The sequence below is a fragment of the Mustela lutreola genome, chromosome 6 (genome assembly GCF_030435805.1).
Source record: "Mustela lutreola isolate mMusLut2 chromosome 6, mMusLut2.pri, whole genome shotgun sequence".
Lineage (NCBI taxonomy): Eukaryota > Metazoa > Chordata > Mammalia > Carnivora > Mustelidae > Mustela > Mustela lutreola.
Window position 1 is genome coordinate 11,970,478 of NC_081295.1, and position 16,742 is coordinate 11,987,219.

Consider the following 16,742-nt stretch of genomic DNA (forward strand, 5'->3'; position numbering starts at 1 on the left):
GACTGTGCACACGTTGACTGTGAGGCTGCCCTTCCTGCTCACATCTGTGTAAACCGTCTTCACACCCGTGTAAATCACACCGTACTGACTCGGAGCCTTGCTCCTCCTCAGGACATTAAGATCACTTCTAATCTATGCAACCGCAGAGAGCAAGGCAATTATCATTCTTAAATGGCAACGTTTCCAAGAAACTTTCATAATCTTAACGAAACAAATCCTTACTCCTACTTCCTTTACATTTTAAAAAAAAAAAAGGCATTTGTTTGGAATGATGACAATTAGACTTCCTTAGTTTATAAAGGTCAGAGGACATCCAGATGTTGTCGTACAAGTTGAGGATCCTTGTGAAGAACAGGTACTCGTGATCTGCATTTGGTTACTTATTTGGAATATTTTTACCCCCAGATGCAGAAAAACTATTAAAGAATGGTACGGAAATACCTACAAAATAATAAGCTATAACTATGAAATTCAATCACCATGTATTAGAATGAATAATATATATGAATATTATGTAAGCCATATTCTCCAGGTGTGAGAAAGTATCTGTAGCAAAACATGCTGGGAGACACTGTATCAAATCCCTTTGCACTGACACAAATTAACCGTGGACTGACTGGTGCTTCCTGGGAGAGGGCACAGCTGGAAGAAATGATTTCAGTGGCCCCCGAGTCAACAATGCACTTACCTTTCAGTGTTACCCAGTACTGTTTCCACTTCCTCCGGGCTACCAACTCCAGCTTCTTTTCCTTCTGCAAAGTGACGAGGGGTTTGAAGAACAGCCATCCAGCTTTTCGGACCACCCCTTGCTCCTTCTCAAAAAGCAGATCAAGTTGCTCCAAAGAGCTGAGGGACCCACTGCTGGAGTCTGCGGTTTCTGTGGACGTTTCTACATGCTCTGTGCTGGTCCTGCTCATTTCCAGCTCCCGCATGAAATTCTCATAAATGTTCTGTTGGAGAGAATCGCTGCCAATTGCATGAGCGGATTCGCTTCTCTGGGACAGGATCTGAGCGGAGCCCCCAGACCACAGTGAAGCAGACATCTGGAAGGGCCCCTGCACGTCCACATTCAGTCCATCTGAGCGGCTGTCAAAGTAGTCACTGCCTTCCTTGGACCTCGGCTCCTGTGAGCAATGCAGAGGACCACCCATCAGAGGTCATGTACATTCAAAGCATCCCTTCCCCAACACCAGAAACACGTCGTCCTGCTGTTTGCTAATGCTGCTGCCACAAAGCAAGACTCTTCACAAAAATTCATCTTCAAACATTAAGTCACCAAACCAGAAAGAACTGTAGAAATAATGTTGCCCAACCCAATCCAGAGCCAGTGGAGTCAATGCTTAAAGACAGGAACTCACTAAAGACTCCTGACTATGCTACCTCTAACCTACGCTGAGCATCAAGAAATTAACTAGTGTATTTGTAACACATCAGTGAAGATTTCCAGGCTGACATTTCTTTGCTGACCGAATTGGTGTCTTCCTGGAAGGAATTGCGTTCCTCATCCAAGTCTTCCTCCTGGATCCTTTTAAAGGTAGAAAATCTCCAGTTCCAGGGTCAAGGGGTTTAGGGAATAAGTACTCAGGTGTTTTCAGGTACTGTTATGCAAACTTCTCTTCCTCTACCCAGAACAATCCCCAGCTTCTCCCTACCCTTACCCATCTTAAGACTTGAGGATGTCTACCATCTTATTTTCCTTCTTCAGATACTAAAAACCATACATGTGGGATTCTTTATCTACAAGAAGTATTTCCTAGTAATGCTGTTTTTCATAAGCAGTATATTTTTTTTACTTAATTTGGGAATTTCTTCCATGAAAGAAATATTCACTCACATCCTTTCATTTGAACATCTATTTTATTCTAGCCATTGGGGATACCAAAGACATGATTCTTAACTTCAACATGTACTGCAACATAAAATCAGACATTGGCAGCTCTAAATAAAACTAATATCTATAAAATAATGGCTGCCCCCCATGAGACTACAATGCACTGACAGTTAGTGGCCATGCAAAGCTGAAAACACGGAATGTTTCCTCACTTAGAGAAATCCGGTTATTTAAGAAGAATAACTTTCAGACAGGCCATTCACTGGTAAACATCAGTAAGTACATTTTTCAGCAGAAAAGACTTAAAAGACTCTAACATTCCAAATTTAGAGCTTAGATTAAGGTAAGTCTGCAGAGCAGTGTCCAGTGTACACATCTACTCAGCTGCTAGAAGACTGTCCATTATATTGCCTTACCCATTAAAATAAAAATAAAATTAAATAAATAATAAACATATAATAATTTAAAATAAAAATGAGTCAAGCACCACTGACCGAAGGCCTTATTCTGAATACTCCACTGTGTGGAGGGATTATCCTTTCTGACACTCTATCCGGAAATCCAGTAGCAAGTACATTTTGTAGGAAAATCATCAGCTGGAGAGTACTTCCAAATACCCAGGGGCTATAAACAACGGAGCCCCAATCGCAGCTATTACTAACAAAAATATTATTTTCCACTTGTGTTTACACCATGTCCCATAGTCATATTTATTTATACACAGATGCTTATGCAAGAGTAGAGCAAGTAAGCCAGCTGCAGTGAGTCACTTAGAGAAGGAACTTTCAAAATAATTTAAGATTTTTTTTTTTTAATTGTCACTTCGTTGCTCTTCAAAAACTCCTAAGAGGTGAAGGAATACTTCTCATTTAGCTAGCGTTAACATCATGTCAGCTACGAATGTGACTCTGACTCACAGCCCCCAAACACAGGGATGCCTTGGACACCCAGCAAGAGCTCTAATGGGGTGTTTCAAAACAAGCCAAACTCTGCCAGAGGAAAGACACTCAGGTGCCAAACTTAAATGTGACTTTATAAACACTGTTGACAGCCTTTCTTGTGAGAGAGTCTTCAGCTGGTAGTTGTAGCCCTCACTTTTAAATGTTCTACCACAGCAAAGCGTGACAAATTTTCCTAAGAAACGGGAAAATATTGCATTTCAGCATTTATATCTGATTCTTAAACATGAACTTTCCCAGTTTCTAACACATTTCTAAAGCTTTCTATTGAGAATCCTAATAGCCAGTGACTGATTTTCAGCTAACAGGAATGTATGAGTGGACGTCCGTCCCTAAGTTGGCTCAGCTGCATTTGCCCGTCGCCGTGCTATGCGTATGAAACCAAGGAGTCGTGTATACGTGTACACAAGGCAGTCTGACTTCCATTTCTCTGCATGCACCTAGATCATCCTAGGCAATGCAAAATGTAACTTCATGACCAGGGCACTACCGAAAAGAGGAGAGAGGAGCTCAAGAGAGTTCAGTGTCTCTCGGGAGGTAAAAGAAAACTCCTGATCATCATTCCTCACTTTCTAGGAAAATGTATTCAAATTCACACCTGGCCGTTGTTCACATGTCTTTTTCCTTCATCCCACAGTAGAGACCACTAGCTCTCTGTGACTACGCAGCCCTCAAAGGGCCGTGAGGTCTAAAATTAGGAGGGCCTAAAGGCCAGGGTCTCTGCCTCCTGAATGTCCGCGGTCACTGCTGCCCACCAAATACGCCTGACCCTCCTCCCAGGGCCCAGCGCAGGGTCATTCCTTCTCCTTTCCCCTCCCTCTGAGTTGGACATGACCATGTGACTAGCTTGGGCCAATAAAAGCATGCAGAAGTGACACATGGAAACTTCCAAAGCCAACACACAATTTTCTTTCCTCTTCTGCTGCCAAGGCTTGCAGTTTTGCAGATGGAACTGCTCTGTGGACCCAGGGTCCCAGAGAGGAACAGTGCAGACCAGAGTGACAGCCTGGGAAAGAAAGGAACTTTGCTTGTACTAGCCTCGGAGTTCTGAGAGCTTTCTGTGATCTCAGCATAACCCAGCCCACCCTGACTGACAGAACTAAAAGCTCACCGAGGACAGGAACAAGGACTCACAGTACAGCTCCCTTAATATTAAGGTTTGTTGGCATCAAACACATCCTCCTCTCTAGCACATTCTGATTACTGTGGTACTCTTTTTCAGTTGTGTATGCTTTTTCACTAACTCACCCTACTGGTTAAAAACCCTAAGAAAGGGTTCCTCTTGTATACTGCTTCTTTAAAAAGTCAAAACAAGTCAGTCTCTCCATCATGGTAAGGGTTTCTGGACCTTAGCCCTGCTTGCACACAGAAGTTTATGTGATGTGAGAATATGCATTCATTTGGTGCCATCTGCTACACTGTCGGGAATTTTGCTCCCATGCGCTGACTACATTTTTAAGGATCTAAACCTGATCTCTGCCATAAATCATGAAAGGAAAACAGAGGAGGAAAAAAAAAAAAAAAACATGACCAACAAAAGTGGCACACGTTCATCTTGTTAACAAGACGAAAAATTCGTCTTGCTTACCTTTACAGATTATCGATTGTGGGAACATAAGCAAAACTAAAAAGCTGGCTTCTCAGGATACCAAAGCAGTTCACTTTGACATTCAAGAAGCCCAAAGCAACTACCAGTGGCTATCAACAGTACCTTGGCCATGTGTCTCATCAGAAAGAGCTCTTATATGAGGCTTAGTAGAAATGGCTTGGGCCCTGGCTTCTCCACCAACTTGCCATGTCTCTTTCAGGGAAGACCCTCAAACTCCTTAAGCCTTATTTTCTTCATTTTAAAGTGAGGTGGAAGTCCTTTCCAACTTCCAAATTCGGACTTTTTGATTATCTAACCAGTCTGTTCTTCACTCCATAGGCTAACAAACCATTCAGAACGAAACCTCTAGATGACCCAGACTTGAAGGAGGTCACCTCCCAGGGGGACAGTGATGGCCTGAATGGGACAGAACGTGGTCAGTACACAGTGGCAAGTGGCCTGCCTTTAGCTGAACTAAACCTGAATTAGACTCAGTACAGTGGTGTGTGAGCCAGGACACACACGTGGACAATGAGGACCATACTCTATGCAAACAAGAGATGGGGAGTAACAGGCTCGAGGCCAGGATCAATTAGGGGTCCTGGTAAATGACAGCTAAACCTCAGTTAGCCACAGAACACCTGAGCCAAAAAGACACAAAAGTTGCCTGTGTGGGACTGTAGCCCCAGAGAAAGCAGGACCTATTTCCCTCATCAGGCTCAACTTCTGCCAGCTGTTCAGGACATAGGACCTGATCTCTACTAGGCAGTGGTTGAGTGTGAAGAAGTGAGGAATAAGGCGTTAGCAAATTACTACATTCGGGCATATGAAGAGTTCCGTGGCGGGACGGTGGTCCTCCGTTCTTCATCTGTGGGTAAAGGGAGAGCCAGGGGCAACAAAACACAACACGGGAGAGGTGCAGGTGGTGTGCCTCATGCATGAGAAGGAAATAACTACTAGTAAGTTTTACAGATCTGACATGATCTACTCAGGGAAGGCGGAATCTTGGTCACCCATAAGGCTCTATAAAATTTTATAATTCCGTATCTATCTAGGATGGATAAAACGCAGTTTTACTAGAGACAAACCGCCCATTCAAATCTTCAACAATGCGACTTATATTGTGTAAGCAAAGGAAGAAAAAGAAAAAGGAAAAGCTTTCTTCCTTCTACAAACAACTAGAAGTAGAAACACACAAAATAGAAAAGCCAAGAGCAAAAGAATTAAAAACCTAGCAGCGCCTGGGTGGCTCAGTCAGTTGGGCATCAGCTTTCAGGTCAGCAGGACCCCAGGGATCCTAGGATGGAGCCCAGGGTCTAGCTCCCCGCCCAGCAGAGGAGTCTGCTTCTCCCTTCCCCTCCCCCTCCCTGCTAGTTCTCTCTCTCTCTCACTAGGTATCTTAAATAAATAAAATCTTTAAAAGAAAAAGAAGAACTAAAACCTAGCACTTACCACTAGTTACCTAAAAAGGCAACCTATTACTTTCCTTCCTGGTGACTAAGCCACTTTGTTTCCCCAATACAACATTATACATCTTAAGTATTATCCTCATCACAATTCTTTTATCAGGCATTATATTTTTGATATTACGTGTTCTTGGGTACAAGATGTTTTCAAAAACTGTTTGCTAACCCCCTTAGAAGACAATGAGATTATACAGATAATTTTTTTTATGTATCCGCAAAAATGTTAATTTCCCCAAAGTAATATCAAGTTCAGGAAAGCGACTCATTCCCAAATAACAATGATCTAGCTTCTCCTTATCTTTAGGCTTCAAGAATGAGCTCTCGCAAAATTCTCAGATGACCAGTTCACTGGGGAATTCTCTGGAATGCTGTACTTTCTAAGGACAGTTTGGCCACGCCTTGGGACGAGGCCTGCGTCCTGTGTCCTGTGGTGTTGGCAGCAGAGCGCAGGAGGTGAGCTTGCACTGAACCAGAGAGCCTGAGGTTGTGGGTTAAGAGAAAAAGTGCGCATCTCAAGCGTAAGAGAAAAACCACCCCACCCACCCCAGCAAACAGGAGGCGCCCAGTCCCAGACTAAACTCTTCACTTTCCTGAGCTCCCGTAGCCTCAGCCCAGCGCCCTGGGGCAGCTCGGGCAACACTCCTGCTGCTGGAGAAGGGAAGGGAAGCTTCCCCCTCCACCCTAAGGTGTCCTCACCTGCAGCTTCCTTTTCTTTCTGGAGAGGCTTCCCGTCCAGTCGCTGATGCGGCGCATGCGGGCTTTGAGCGTGTCCTTCTTGGAGGCGTCCTCGGTCAAGGCCTTGGACTTGCGGCAGGGGAGGGTGAAGGACGAGTACGGGCCGGGGTCCCTGCGCTCCACCCGGGACGGCACGTCCATGTCCGAGGCGAAGGACACGCGGTGGCTGAGGCTGGCGGGCGTGCCCACGAACTCGTCGGACAGCCGCAGGCCCGAGGGCGCAGGGCTGGGGTCGGGGTAGAGCTCCCGGAGCGAGGACAGGGACGAGCTTTGGTTGAACGGCTTGGGGGCCCCGGGCGGCGGGAAGTCGGCGGCGCAGAGGCCGGGGGCGGGCGTGCCGGGCACGGGCAAGGAGCCCTCGGCCTCGCTGGCCTCGCTGGCCTCGCCCACGGGGCCCCAGGGCGAGTCGTACCAGGACGACTCGGAGCTCAGGGAGCTGCCCTTGCTGGAGCGCGGCCGCGAGTCCGGGGGCGAGTCGGGCCCGGCGCCCAAGGTGGGCGAGTAGCGCAGCAGCCGCACCGGGCCGCCCGCGTCCCCCCGGGGCCCCCTGCCCTGCTGGCCGCCGCTGTGGAACTCGACCCGCAGACAGCCGTCCAGCTTCCCCAGCGTCTTGATGAGCACCCGGGGGCTCCTGCGGTCCTCGCCGGGCGGCGTGGCGGCCGCGCTCTCGCTCCTCCCGTAGCAGTTGAGAAGGTGCCCACTGCAGTCCCTCGAGACGGCGAGGTCAGCCGCCCGCTCGTGCCCCACGTCGTGGAAGCCGTTCTCCGCCGAGAAGGCCGCGCTGCCGCTCTGGAACTCGTTCCCCGAGCCGCTCGTCCTGGGCTTGGGGTAGGCGCTGCTTTTGGGGACTTTGCACGTGGGTCCGCCCAGTCTGGATGCGTAAGGCTGAGCGCTCTTAAAGTGGGAAAGGCAGCTTCGGGCCAGGGACCGGGACTTGTAACCTGCTCCGCTGCCTCCGTGACCCCATCCGTGCAGGGACTTGTCATCCCTCCCATGAACGCTGCGGATTTTCAGGGAGCAAGGCTTTTGCTCAGCACCAGTGTTAGAACTGCTATGATTTTTAGATCCTGGAAGGGTGTACTGACTCTCAGAGTTCCCCATTGTAACCTAAATTAAGAACAGTAGCATCAGTAAGAAACATGACCTAAGTTACATTCTACTGTGACAGAATTTTCTAAAAAAAAAAAAAAAAAATTAAAAAGTTCCACACATTACAAAAGAACGACTTTTTTTGGTGTCCCACACAAGTCAGAGAAGTAGGGACAGAAGTTACCTACTGAATTGATTCTCCTTGTGCCATGCAGGTCTTAACCAAGCAGACAAACTAGTTACTTTAAATACATAATTTTTTTGTATGATATTAATACAGACATCCAATAGGCATAAAAATCAACTTAAAGTAGAGGCCTCCTGTAGGTGTGGCACTGAGAGGTTCCGAATAAATGACTCTTGAACAGAAACATGAAGGAAAGCATCTTAGCTCAGGCACTCCAAAACACCAGCTCCTCAGTGACCAGAGACAACGACTTCTACCACACGCCAACTGCTAGAAGAGCAAATACCATACCCCAATAGAAGACACTACTGCTCCTTTTTAATAACATGAGTCTGGGGACCACACTCTGTTGGAGCTTTGGCAGATCACACAGAATAGGAACACCACAAAAGGAGTCCCCCCAAACTAGGATGAGATGAAAACAGGAGTGGGGTAAAGAATAAAAGTTCTCATTTGGGGCAGAAAAACGCTTTAATAAAACGAATCTCTAGTGCTTGTCTAAAGCCTTTGAGGGTCCTCAAATTTAGAACATGATGAGGAAAAGCAGTTGGAAGCTGATTTATCAGAATACGGATGTCTGAAAAAAATTTAGATTCTTTTCATTCCCTGTAAAACCCCAATGTGTTCGATTCATCTATTACTTAAGCCAAACACGCAAGTTGAAATTTGAGCCAAACCTTCCCCTTGGGTTTTTCACCCTAACTGGTATATCACTATTTGAGGCAAGTTAGATACATGTTTCCAGTTCCATTTCAAAATATATTTAGTAGGTTTTTAATTCTTTTACACCTAAGAATGTACACCCACAAAACAAAAGTCAAATGGATTGACTTTTCTTTGGTAGGAATTAGCAAACACAATTAAAAACAAAATTAACCAGACTGAACAATGAAACTTACTTATTACCTTGATCACAGTCTTGCCACTCGACGTGAACCACAACTCATGTGCGCTGGCTTTACCTGAAGTCTAGTCTGTTCTCTGAGAGAGAGTAAGAGTCAGAAGGCTTTACTGGGTCCTAGAAAAAGGCAGCATGGTTAAGTATGGCACGTGAATCCATGAAACGATTCTGAAAAACAGAAATACAAGAAAACTGTCAAGCATTTTACACTGAGCTCCCAGAAGGTCAAAGCAAAAGTTTCTTGTAAATTACATGAAAAAACCACCAGTGTCCACAATCACTGTCAGAATAATAAATGAAATGTCTGTGAACTGCTTGATTCATCAGAGGTGTTGGAAGATATAAATGAAGCTAGAACTGCCCATCCAATCTTGTAAAGGCCATTAACTCAGCACACAGTCTGTAGTCCAATGCGTGCCTTTGTTTCAGCGGAGGGCAGGTGAAGGCACTGGCATGAGTCACGGCTCGTCTGTCACCACCAGTAGGAAAACAACTTGCAGACTCTGCACACCGACGGGATGGCAGGAGCATCACCCTGATAGGACAACAGTGCATTGTTCTCTATTTGACTCAGTAGTAACAAAAAAACCCCAAATGCAGAATCACCGTGAAGTAACTTCCCTTTTAGAGACTGACCCCATAAAGGAGATCAAAAGTTTATCTCCCGCGTATGTCTGGGTCTTTCCACACAAGAAGCAGGAGCAGGAGGCCCACCTTGGAGGGTAAGACGACAGCCTGGGGAAGCTGCCATCTGGCGGGGCTCACTCCCGGCACTCAAAGCCTGAACGTTCTCGAAAGACAGACAGAGCAGAGCTGTGTGGGTTCAAGTGGAACTTTCTCCCTATTCAAAAAAAAAAAAAAAAAAAAAAAAAAAAAAAAGAAGAAGAAGAAAATTATTTATAACTGTGTTAAAATACACATAGAATAAAACTGACCATCTTACCCATTTTAAACTGTACCGTTAGTTGTGTTAAGTGCATTCGTATTCTCACGCAGCCAGTCTCCAGAACGCTCACCTCACAAAACTGAAACTCCTCACCCCGCTCCCCAGAGCCCCAGCTTCCATTCTTGAGGGATCTCACAGAACCAGAATCACACAGCAGCATTTGTCTTTTCGGGACGAGCCTATCTCCCTTAGCAGAATGGCTTCCAGGTTCCTCCATGTTATAGCTTATGTCAGAATCCCCTTCCTGTACGAAGCTGGGCAGGTGCACACCCCACCTCGCTCATCTACTTCTCCATCAGTGGACACTCGGACTGCTTTCCACCTGTTGGCCCTTGTGAATGATGCTGCTACAAATGTGGGTAGACAGACTCCTCTCCGAGACCCTGCTTTCAGTCCTTTGGCATATCTACCCAGGACAAGAACTGCTGACTCCTATGGTAATCCTGTTTAACTTTTTAAGGAACCACCATCCTGTTTCCACAGCAGCAGCACCACTGCGATACCCCCACCGACCGCGTCGGTGGAGTCCAGTTCCTCCACACTCCCACCAGCCCTGCGGTTGTCTGGGTGTTTGACAGGGGCCACCGATAGGTATGAGAGGTATCTTAGTGCAGCTCTAGTGTGCGTGGTCTCTAATGACTAGCAATGCTGCCCATCCTTTTATGTGCTTGCTGGCCCTTCGTATAGCTTCACTGGAGGGCTCCACAGTGACTTTTTTTTTTTTTTTTTAGGATTTGATTAATTTATTTGACAGACACAGATCACAAGTAGGCAGAGAGGCAGGCAGAGAGAGAGAAGGAAGCAGGCTCCCTGCTGAGCAGAGAGCCCGATGCAGGGCTCGATCCCAGGACCCTGGGATCATGAGCTGAGCCAAAGGCAGAGGCTTTAACCCACTGAGCCACCCAGGCACCCCTCCACAGTGACTTTTAAAGTTAATGAAGCACCAGCCCTAAGTTTCTCCAATAAGGCCAAAGACACAAGTCTGCTGAGACTACTGTATAATCTCACGTATCCACTTTAAATTGGGGAGTTGGGGGGAATATCAAAAAGGTCTTTCACTTTGGCAGTAGCAGGAGGATCTACGAGCATCTCACTCATGTGGCCAGAAACAGCACCTGCTACACCACTACCCACTTCTCTTTCAGTGGGCACTCACAAACATCTAAAAGAGGCAACAGCCACTGGCTGAGATGCCACTAAAACACGGCCCCCGGGACCACTTTGACACCAGAGCTGGATCACAAGAACTCCACCTTTTCTTCTTAGAAGGGGAGAGGGGCGGGGGAGAAGGAGAAAGACAATCCTAAGCAGGCTCCACGCCCAGGGCAGAGCTCGATACGGGGCTCCATCACAGCCCTGAGATCACGACCAGAGCCAAAACCAAGAGTCGGGCACTTAACCAGCTGAGCCACCCCGGCACCCCAAGAACTCAACCCTTTTAAAAGCTCAAAATCTGAGTTGTCAGTATTTTCTCTGCTACATCTTAACTCAAGGAACTCGAAGCGGCAGAGTCACCCCCGGCTGCCGCCATGGAGGCCTCCCCCATGAACTGATTGCAGGGAGCCTCTGAACTTGTTTACTTTGCTCAAGACCAAGGCCCGGTGATGACCCCCAAGGTGAAAGGCTCCAAGGTCACTCACCCACAGCCGCCTGCTTTGTCAGGCCCTTCTGCTCCGAAGGTCACGTGCCTGAAGACCAGCACACACAGCCCTGGCGTCAAGCCCTCCAACATCAGTGGCTCAAAACTGCCGCTGAGAAGCCCCCTTTGTCAGCTGCTCAAGGACACACAAAGGCCAGGAATCAAAGCCACAGAAGGGCTCCAGGACGGAAGCTCAGTCCCCAACAGCAGGTTATAACCTCAACGTTTCATATTACTTTTGAAATTAAGTAGCTTAATTTTTATGTCATGTTATGCTTCAAAAACATAGCCCTGGACCCTGTCCCTTACAGGACACTGTCCACGCAAGGCCTGCCATTTTGGGGGCCCATTCAGTACACACCTGTTGAACTAAATGAACCAACTTCACGTGGCAGAAGGTTGAGCAGGAATGAGAAGGAATCATTCCCAAAGGGTCCAGCCAAAAGACTGACACATATGCCCACGAGGGCATGTTTCCACTGAACACTACACTCCCTAGAGAAAAGCAAAAGGCGATTGATGGAGACGGGAAACAACGTGCATTGTTGCCTACAGAAATGCCTATCAGCTGTTCAACATCTTCAGCCAATCCTGGCAGAAGAAAACCAGCCTTCAACTAGAATGAGAAGAATTTATTCAATATTTATGAGGAATTTATTGACAGGAAGGGTCATTTCTGAGGGAAACAATTATCCTGAGGAGTTTGGCAAATTGAACAGATACTAACGGTTATGCTTCCGCTGTGATTTTTGTCTAGAAAAAAGAGAATAAATAGGTCAAATGTTCAGCACCCCTGACTCCTTTAACAAAGGAAATTTATGATAGTTAAAAACATTTTTATTTGGGTGCCTGGGTGACGCAGTTGGTTAAGCCACTGCCTTCTGCTCAGGAAGTGAGCCCAGAGTCCCGGAATCGAGTCCCACATCGGCTCCCAGCTCTGCGGGGAGTCTACTTCTCCCTCTGACCTTCTCCTCTCTCATGCTCACTCGCTTGCTCTCTCCCCCCTCTGTCTGTCTCAAATAAATAAATAAAATCTTTAAAAAAAATTTTTTTTTGATAGAGAGGGGGCTGAAAATACGAAACAACAGATTCCCTATTTTTTTTTAAGAGAAGAAACAGTTCAAAGACCCCAGCGTCTCTAAGCAGAAAAAACAGGTATTAGATACACTAACCTGTAATAATCCGTATTAGGAGTGCCTTCATGTAGTAACACGCATTAGGTATGCTAACCTACAACTGATGTTAATGGGTATATAAATGTGCATCCAGGCCCACAGCTGACAGAGAGAATTCAGGGAAGACATTCTGGAATAAACGATATGCTGCAAAGACTGTGTGTGCTGAGCAAACACTCTGTGTTGCATAAACACTTTTTTATAATAATTCTTTTATTTATTGTATAATAAAATAACACAATTTTTAAAAATAGACCACAATCTCATGAACCTAAAAGAAAGACAAAAAAGTCCTTGTCTTTGGTTTTTTGCATTACCTTCCAATCTCCAATTACATAAATGTGCTTTTTAAGCTAAAATCACGAATAAGAACAATGTTTGTTCTTATTAAAACTGTGATCAATGACCACCCCCCAGAAATGTGCGGCGATGTGAAGGAATTCACAAATACGTCACCACGATCCCAACAGCCACTGGGACCTACTGAAATCCACAGAAAACCTCTTTCAGGAGGAAATGCAAGATTTACCTTTTCTTCATTTCCCTTGAACTGATGTGTTAAGATTCCCAAAGTCTCCATTTCTATGCAGTATTGAGTTTACAGCAGAGGAAAGACTGCTTTGTCTCTGGCCTGGGCCAGCTGTCAGAAAGAGCAACTAAAGGGGAGTAAGAAGCACCCCCCCCTGAGGGCCAGATGGCTCTGTGAGGAGGACCGGGGCTGACCAGGGACAGCAAGCACAACAGAAGTGTGGGGACACTGCATAAAAGCAGGCTTATGGCTGGGCAAGGCAGTGAGGGAAACTCAAGTTCTACCACCATGAGACACCAACAAGGCTTCTCATGAAATTCCAGAGAGATTTTCGTACTGAAATAGGAGCTTCTTCCTTGTCCAAGGCCAACAACATTCCAGATGGTGCTAAGAACTAAGAAAAAAGATGAGAATACGACTAGCCATCATTAACCGTAACAGTATCTACCTGGTGTCCTTTATCTGGGGGTGGGAGGCTGGAGAGGGGGTACTTTGATCATTAAAAAGACAAGTCTCAGATTCCTACTCTAGTTTGTGTCAGAGAACTTGAGTTTAAGACCCGTTTCCATCTCTTAAATAGCACTAGTCTTTGGGCAAATTACCTAACACTCTCTGAATCTCATTTCCCCCACTTACAACTTGAGGATAAAAATATCTACCCTACTGAGACTAGTGGAAATATACATGAAACCACCAAAAAAACCTGGGAAACACAGCACACACCCAGAGTACTATTACTAGCTTTAGTTTTAAGTCTAATTTCGTGTACTATGATATCAAATCTTAGGGCCATTTGTTGTTCCATTTTATTCACTATCAATTATGCTAATTATTATATATTTATATATTTGTAATCTTCCAAGTTCTGTTAGCACATTTCTGATTTTTTTTTATCAATTCTCCAAACAGTAACAGCATGTAAAACTACCCTGTATGTCAGAGGTCTGCCAAATGTCAACAAAAGCAGTCACATAAGTACGTGGCTTATGTTATTAGATAGTCATGATAAAAAAAAAAAAAAAAAATGAGGGGCACCTGGGTGGCTCAGTGGGTTAAGCCGCTGCCTTTGGCTTGGATCATGATCTTGGGGACCTGGGATCGAGCCCTGCATCGGGCTCTCTGCTCAGCGGGGAGCCTGCTTTCCCCTCTCTCTGCCTGCCTCTCTGCCTACCTGTGATCTCTCTGTCAAATAAATAAATAAAATCTTTTTTTTTTTTTTAAATGGACGAAAATAACCTAACTGCTCAATGAACAACTGGTATGACTTTAAAGCAGTCATTCTCAACACCACATCAACTTTGGCCCCATGGGGACAATTGGTAGCATCTGGAGACATTCTCAATTGTCACAACTGGGGTCAGGGCATCTGGTGGGTGGAATTCTGTCCGTGGCCAACAGGATGGCCCCCATGTGTTCCCTGACCCAATGTGTCAATAGTGTTGAGGCTCAGAAACCCTGCCTTCAAGTTTTACTGCCTGTCTTATTAAAACGGCTATAACACAAGAACATGCTGAAAAATCGGAAACAAATGCATTCATCGCTGCCAGGCTCCAAACTTAGTAACAAACGCTATACATGTTGCCCAAACCTGCTTCTCTCATGCTGAGTCAGTGAACTAGTCAGAATGCGAGAACTAAATGCCATGATTCAAAGAGGCCCGTTGCTCATCACAAGAAGACTTGAACCCCATGCGTAAAGGAGGCAGGCGAGAGGAGCATCTGGTCTCCCCAGGAACAGTGCTTAGGAAGAGGGATCCTTACCAGTCAAGCGGGCAGACAGCAAGCTGCTGCCAGGGCCTCAAAAGCGGAACATGCACTGCAGAGCCCTAGCAGTGCTGTCCCCATCCAGCAGGACCCCTTCCAAAGGCGTATTCACAGATGGACGGACAAACCAACCTACACGTTGGAAAGCCCAGGACCAGGCGGCGGGTGCTGGGCGGGGAGGGGTAGTGAATGCCACAGAAACCACAGCCCGGCTTTTGCAGCACCCAGCGCCTGAGGAAACCAATTTATCCCAAGGAGGGTCTCCGCGCTCACCCCTATTTCATAACAAACTCTAACGTCTAAGCATTTAGAAATGCTTGTCCAACTACGGGTCGTGAAATTCGTTTAATGAATCGGTGATCAGTATTTTTCTAAGAACAGAAGAGCAATAGAGCAGAGTACAGAATAAAATCAGACAGAAAGGAGAGACGAGCCTTCCAGTAAAAGTAAAAACGGTTTTATGAAATTAAATTGTGTGTGTGCTTGTCTGTTTGCGTGGATACTGAGCGATAATGAAGAACAATTGTGTCTTCATGACCAAACCAAAAAAAAAGTGTGAAAAACAATGAAACAGTAACTTATAAAACCTCAAAGAGCAGTTGCATGGCACATCTCTTTTAGTAAGACCCAAGGACAAACAGAGTCCAGGGAGTCTCAAAAGATTTGCTCGCTCACAGCCCCCAGCAAACGCTTGAGCTAAAGACAGGAAGAGACAAAGCGCCGCCGGGGTCAGAGGGCAATCCCGGGCCCCACGGGCTGGGCACAAGGTCCTCGCTCTCCTTCATTCTACATCTTAAAAGAAACTTTCACTGGATGTTTAAATTCTTCAGAGCAAAGTTAAAAACTAAACCCCTATGGGCACGTGGGTGGCTCAGTCCGTTAAGCAACTGCCTTCAACTCAGGTCGGGATCCCAGGAGAGTCCCTGCTCTGCGGGGAGTCTGTGTCTCCCTCTGCCCCTCCCCACACTCACGCTGTCTCACACTTTCTCTCAAATAAAGCAATCTTTAAAAAAAAAAAAAAAAAAAAATTACTCCCCGCAAAAGTTAACTGAAGACCTGAGTCTTGAAGGATGAGTGGGATCTTGTTAGGTGAAAATAGGAAAAGAAAGGCCGTCCAAGGAAGAGAAAAGCAGTTTCTGAGACATGGGCACTGTGTGACAGCGTGTGGAGCCCCTAAGTGACTGCATGGAGAAAGACCCCGGCTTGTTCAGGAGAAACTCAAGGGCAGCAGGGCCTGACCACTGGTGTCAGGGACAAGGTTTAGAGAAGGGGGAGGTGGGAGAGGGGGAGAGGCTAGGGAGATGTCGACTCTCAGTAACCCATCACCCCTCCCCATGCGCCCTGCTGTCCCAGAAGCACCACGGTGTGCCACCCCCGAGGGACACCTGAGCATACCGTCTGGAGAAGGAGCCCACAGTCATCCACACCTCAAAGATCAGTGTGGAGGCAGCAATGGCAAAGGAGGAAGACGTTCTCCGTGCTGGCAGAACCTTGGAAGTTGAACGTCACAGCGTCCCACTCACCATTCGACATGAATGAGGAGACCCTCCTGCTTATGTCCCCCTCTGTCCTGAGACTGTGAGGGAACAAAAGGGATGTATGATCTGATCCTGTCCCCAAAAGGGCTTCTCAGATGGCGTGGGGAGGGGCTCATTACCAATATAAACTACTTGTAGAACCAATAAGGGGTTTATGACAATTTTAACAGCATGGAGTTCACGAGCGAGGTGGTGAGACCAACAGTCCCACAAATATTATCGGTATGTCGCTGGAATGCCAGGGAGCGGAGGGCCCAGCCTCATCTGCGCCGTCACAGAAACTGAACATAATTCAGGGTTTGGTTCTTGTTGTTTTATTTAAACCACCTTTTCAAGCAAAATTATAGAATTTAGTTTTAAATAAAATAATCCTAGAGAAAATAATGATTTTTCTTA

At 46.2% G+C, this 16,742-nt stretch overlaps 1 protein-coding gene across 2 annotated transcripts in view; it reads right to left on the reverse strand.

The window, feature by feature from the left end:
* Positions 1-16,742, reverse strand: part of TIAM2 (TIAM Rac1 associated GEF 2) — a 226,861-nt gene that overhangs the window by 101,336 nt on the left and 108,783 nt on the right. For both annotated transcript variants that reach the window (XM_059176685.1, XM_059176686.1), the window contains 4 exons: positions 9,471-9,597; positions 8,762-8,924; positions 6,541-7,686; positions 689-1,124 (listed from right to left, as the gene is read on the reverse strand). In XM_059176685.1, the coding sequence (XP_059032668.1) occupies positions 689-1,124; positions 6,541-7,680 (1,576 nt within the window). In that variant the 5' untranslated portion in view covers positions 7,681-7,686; positions 8,762-8,924; positions 9,471-9,597. The remainder of the gene's footprint in view (positions 1-688; positions 1,125-6,540; positions 7,687-8,761; positions 8,925-9,470; positions 9,598-16,742) is intronic.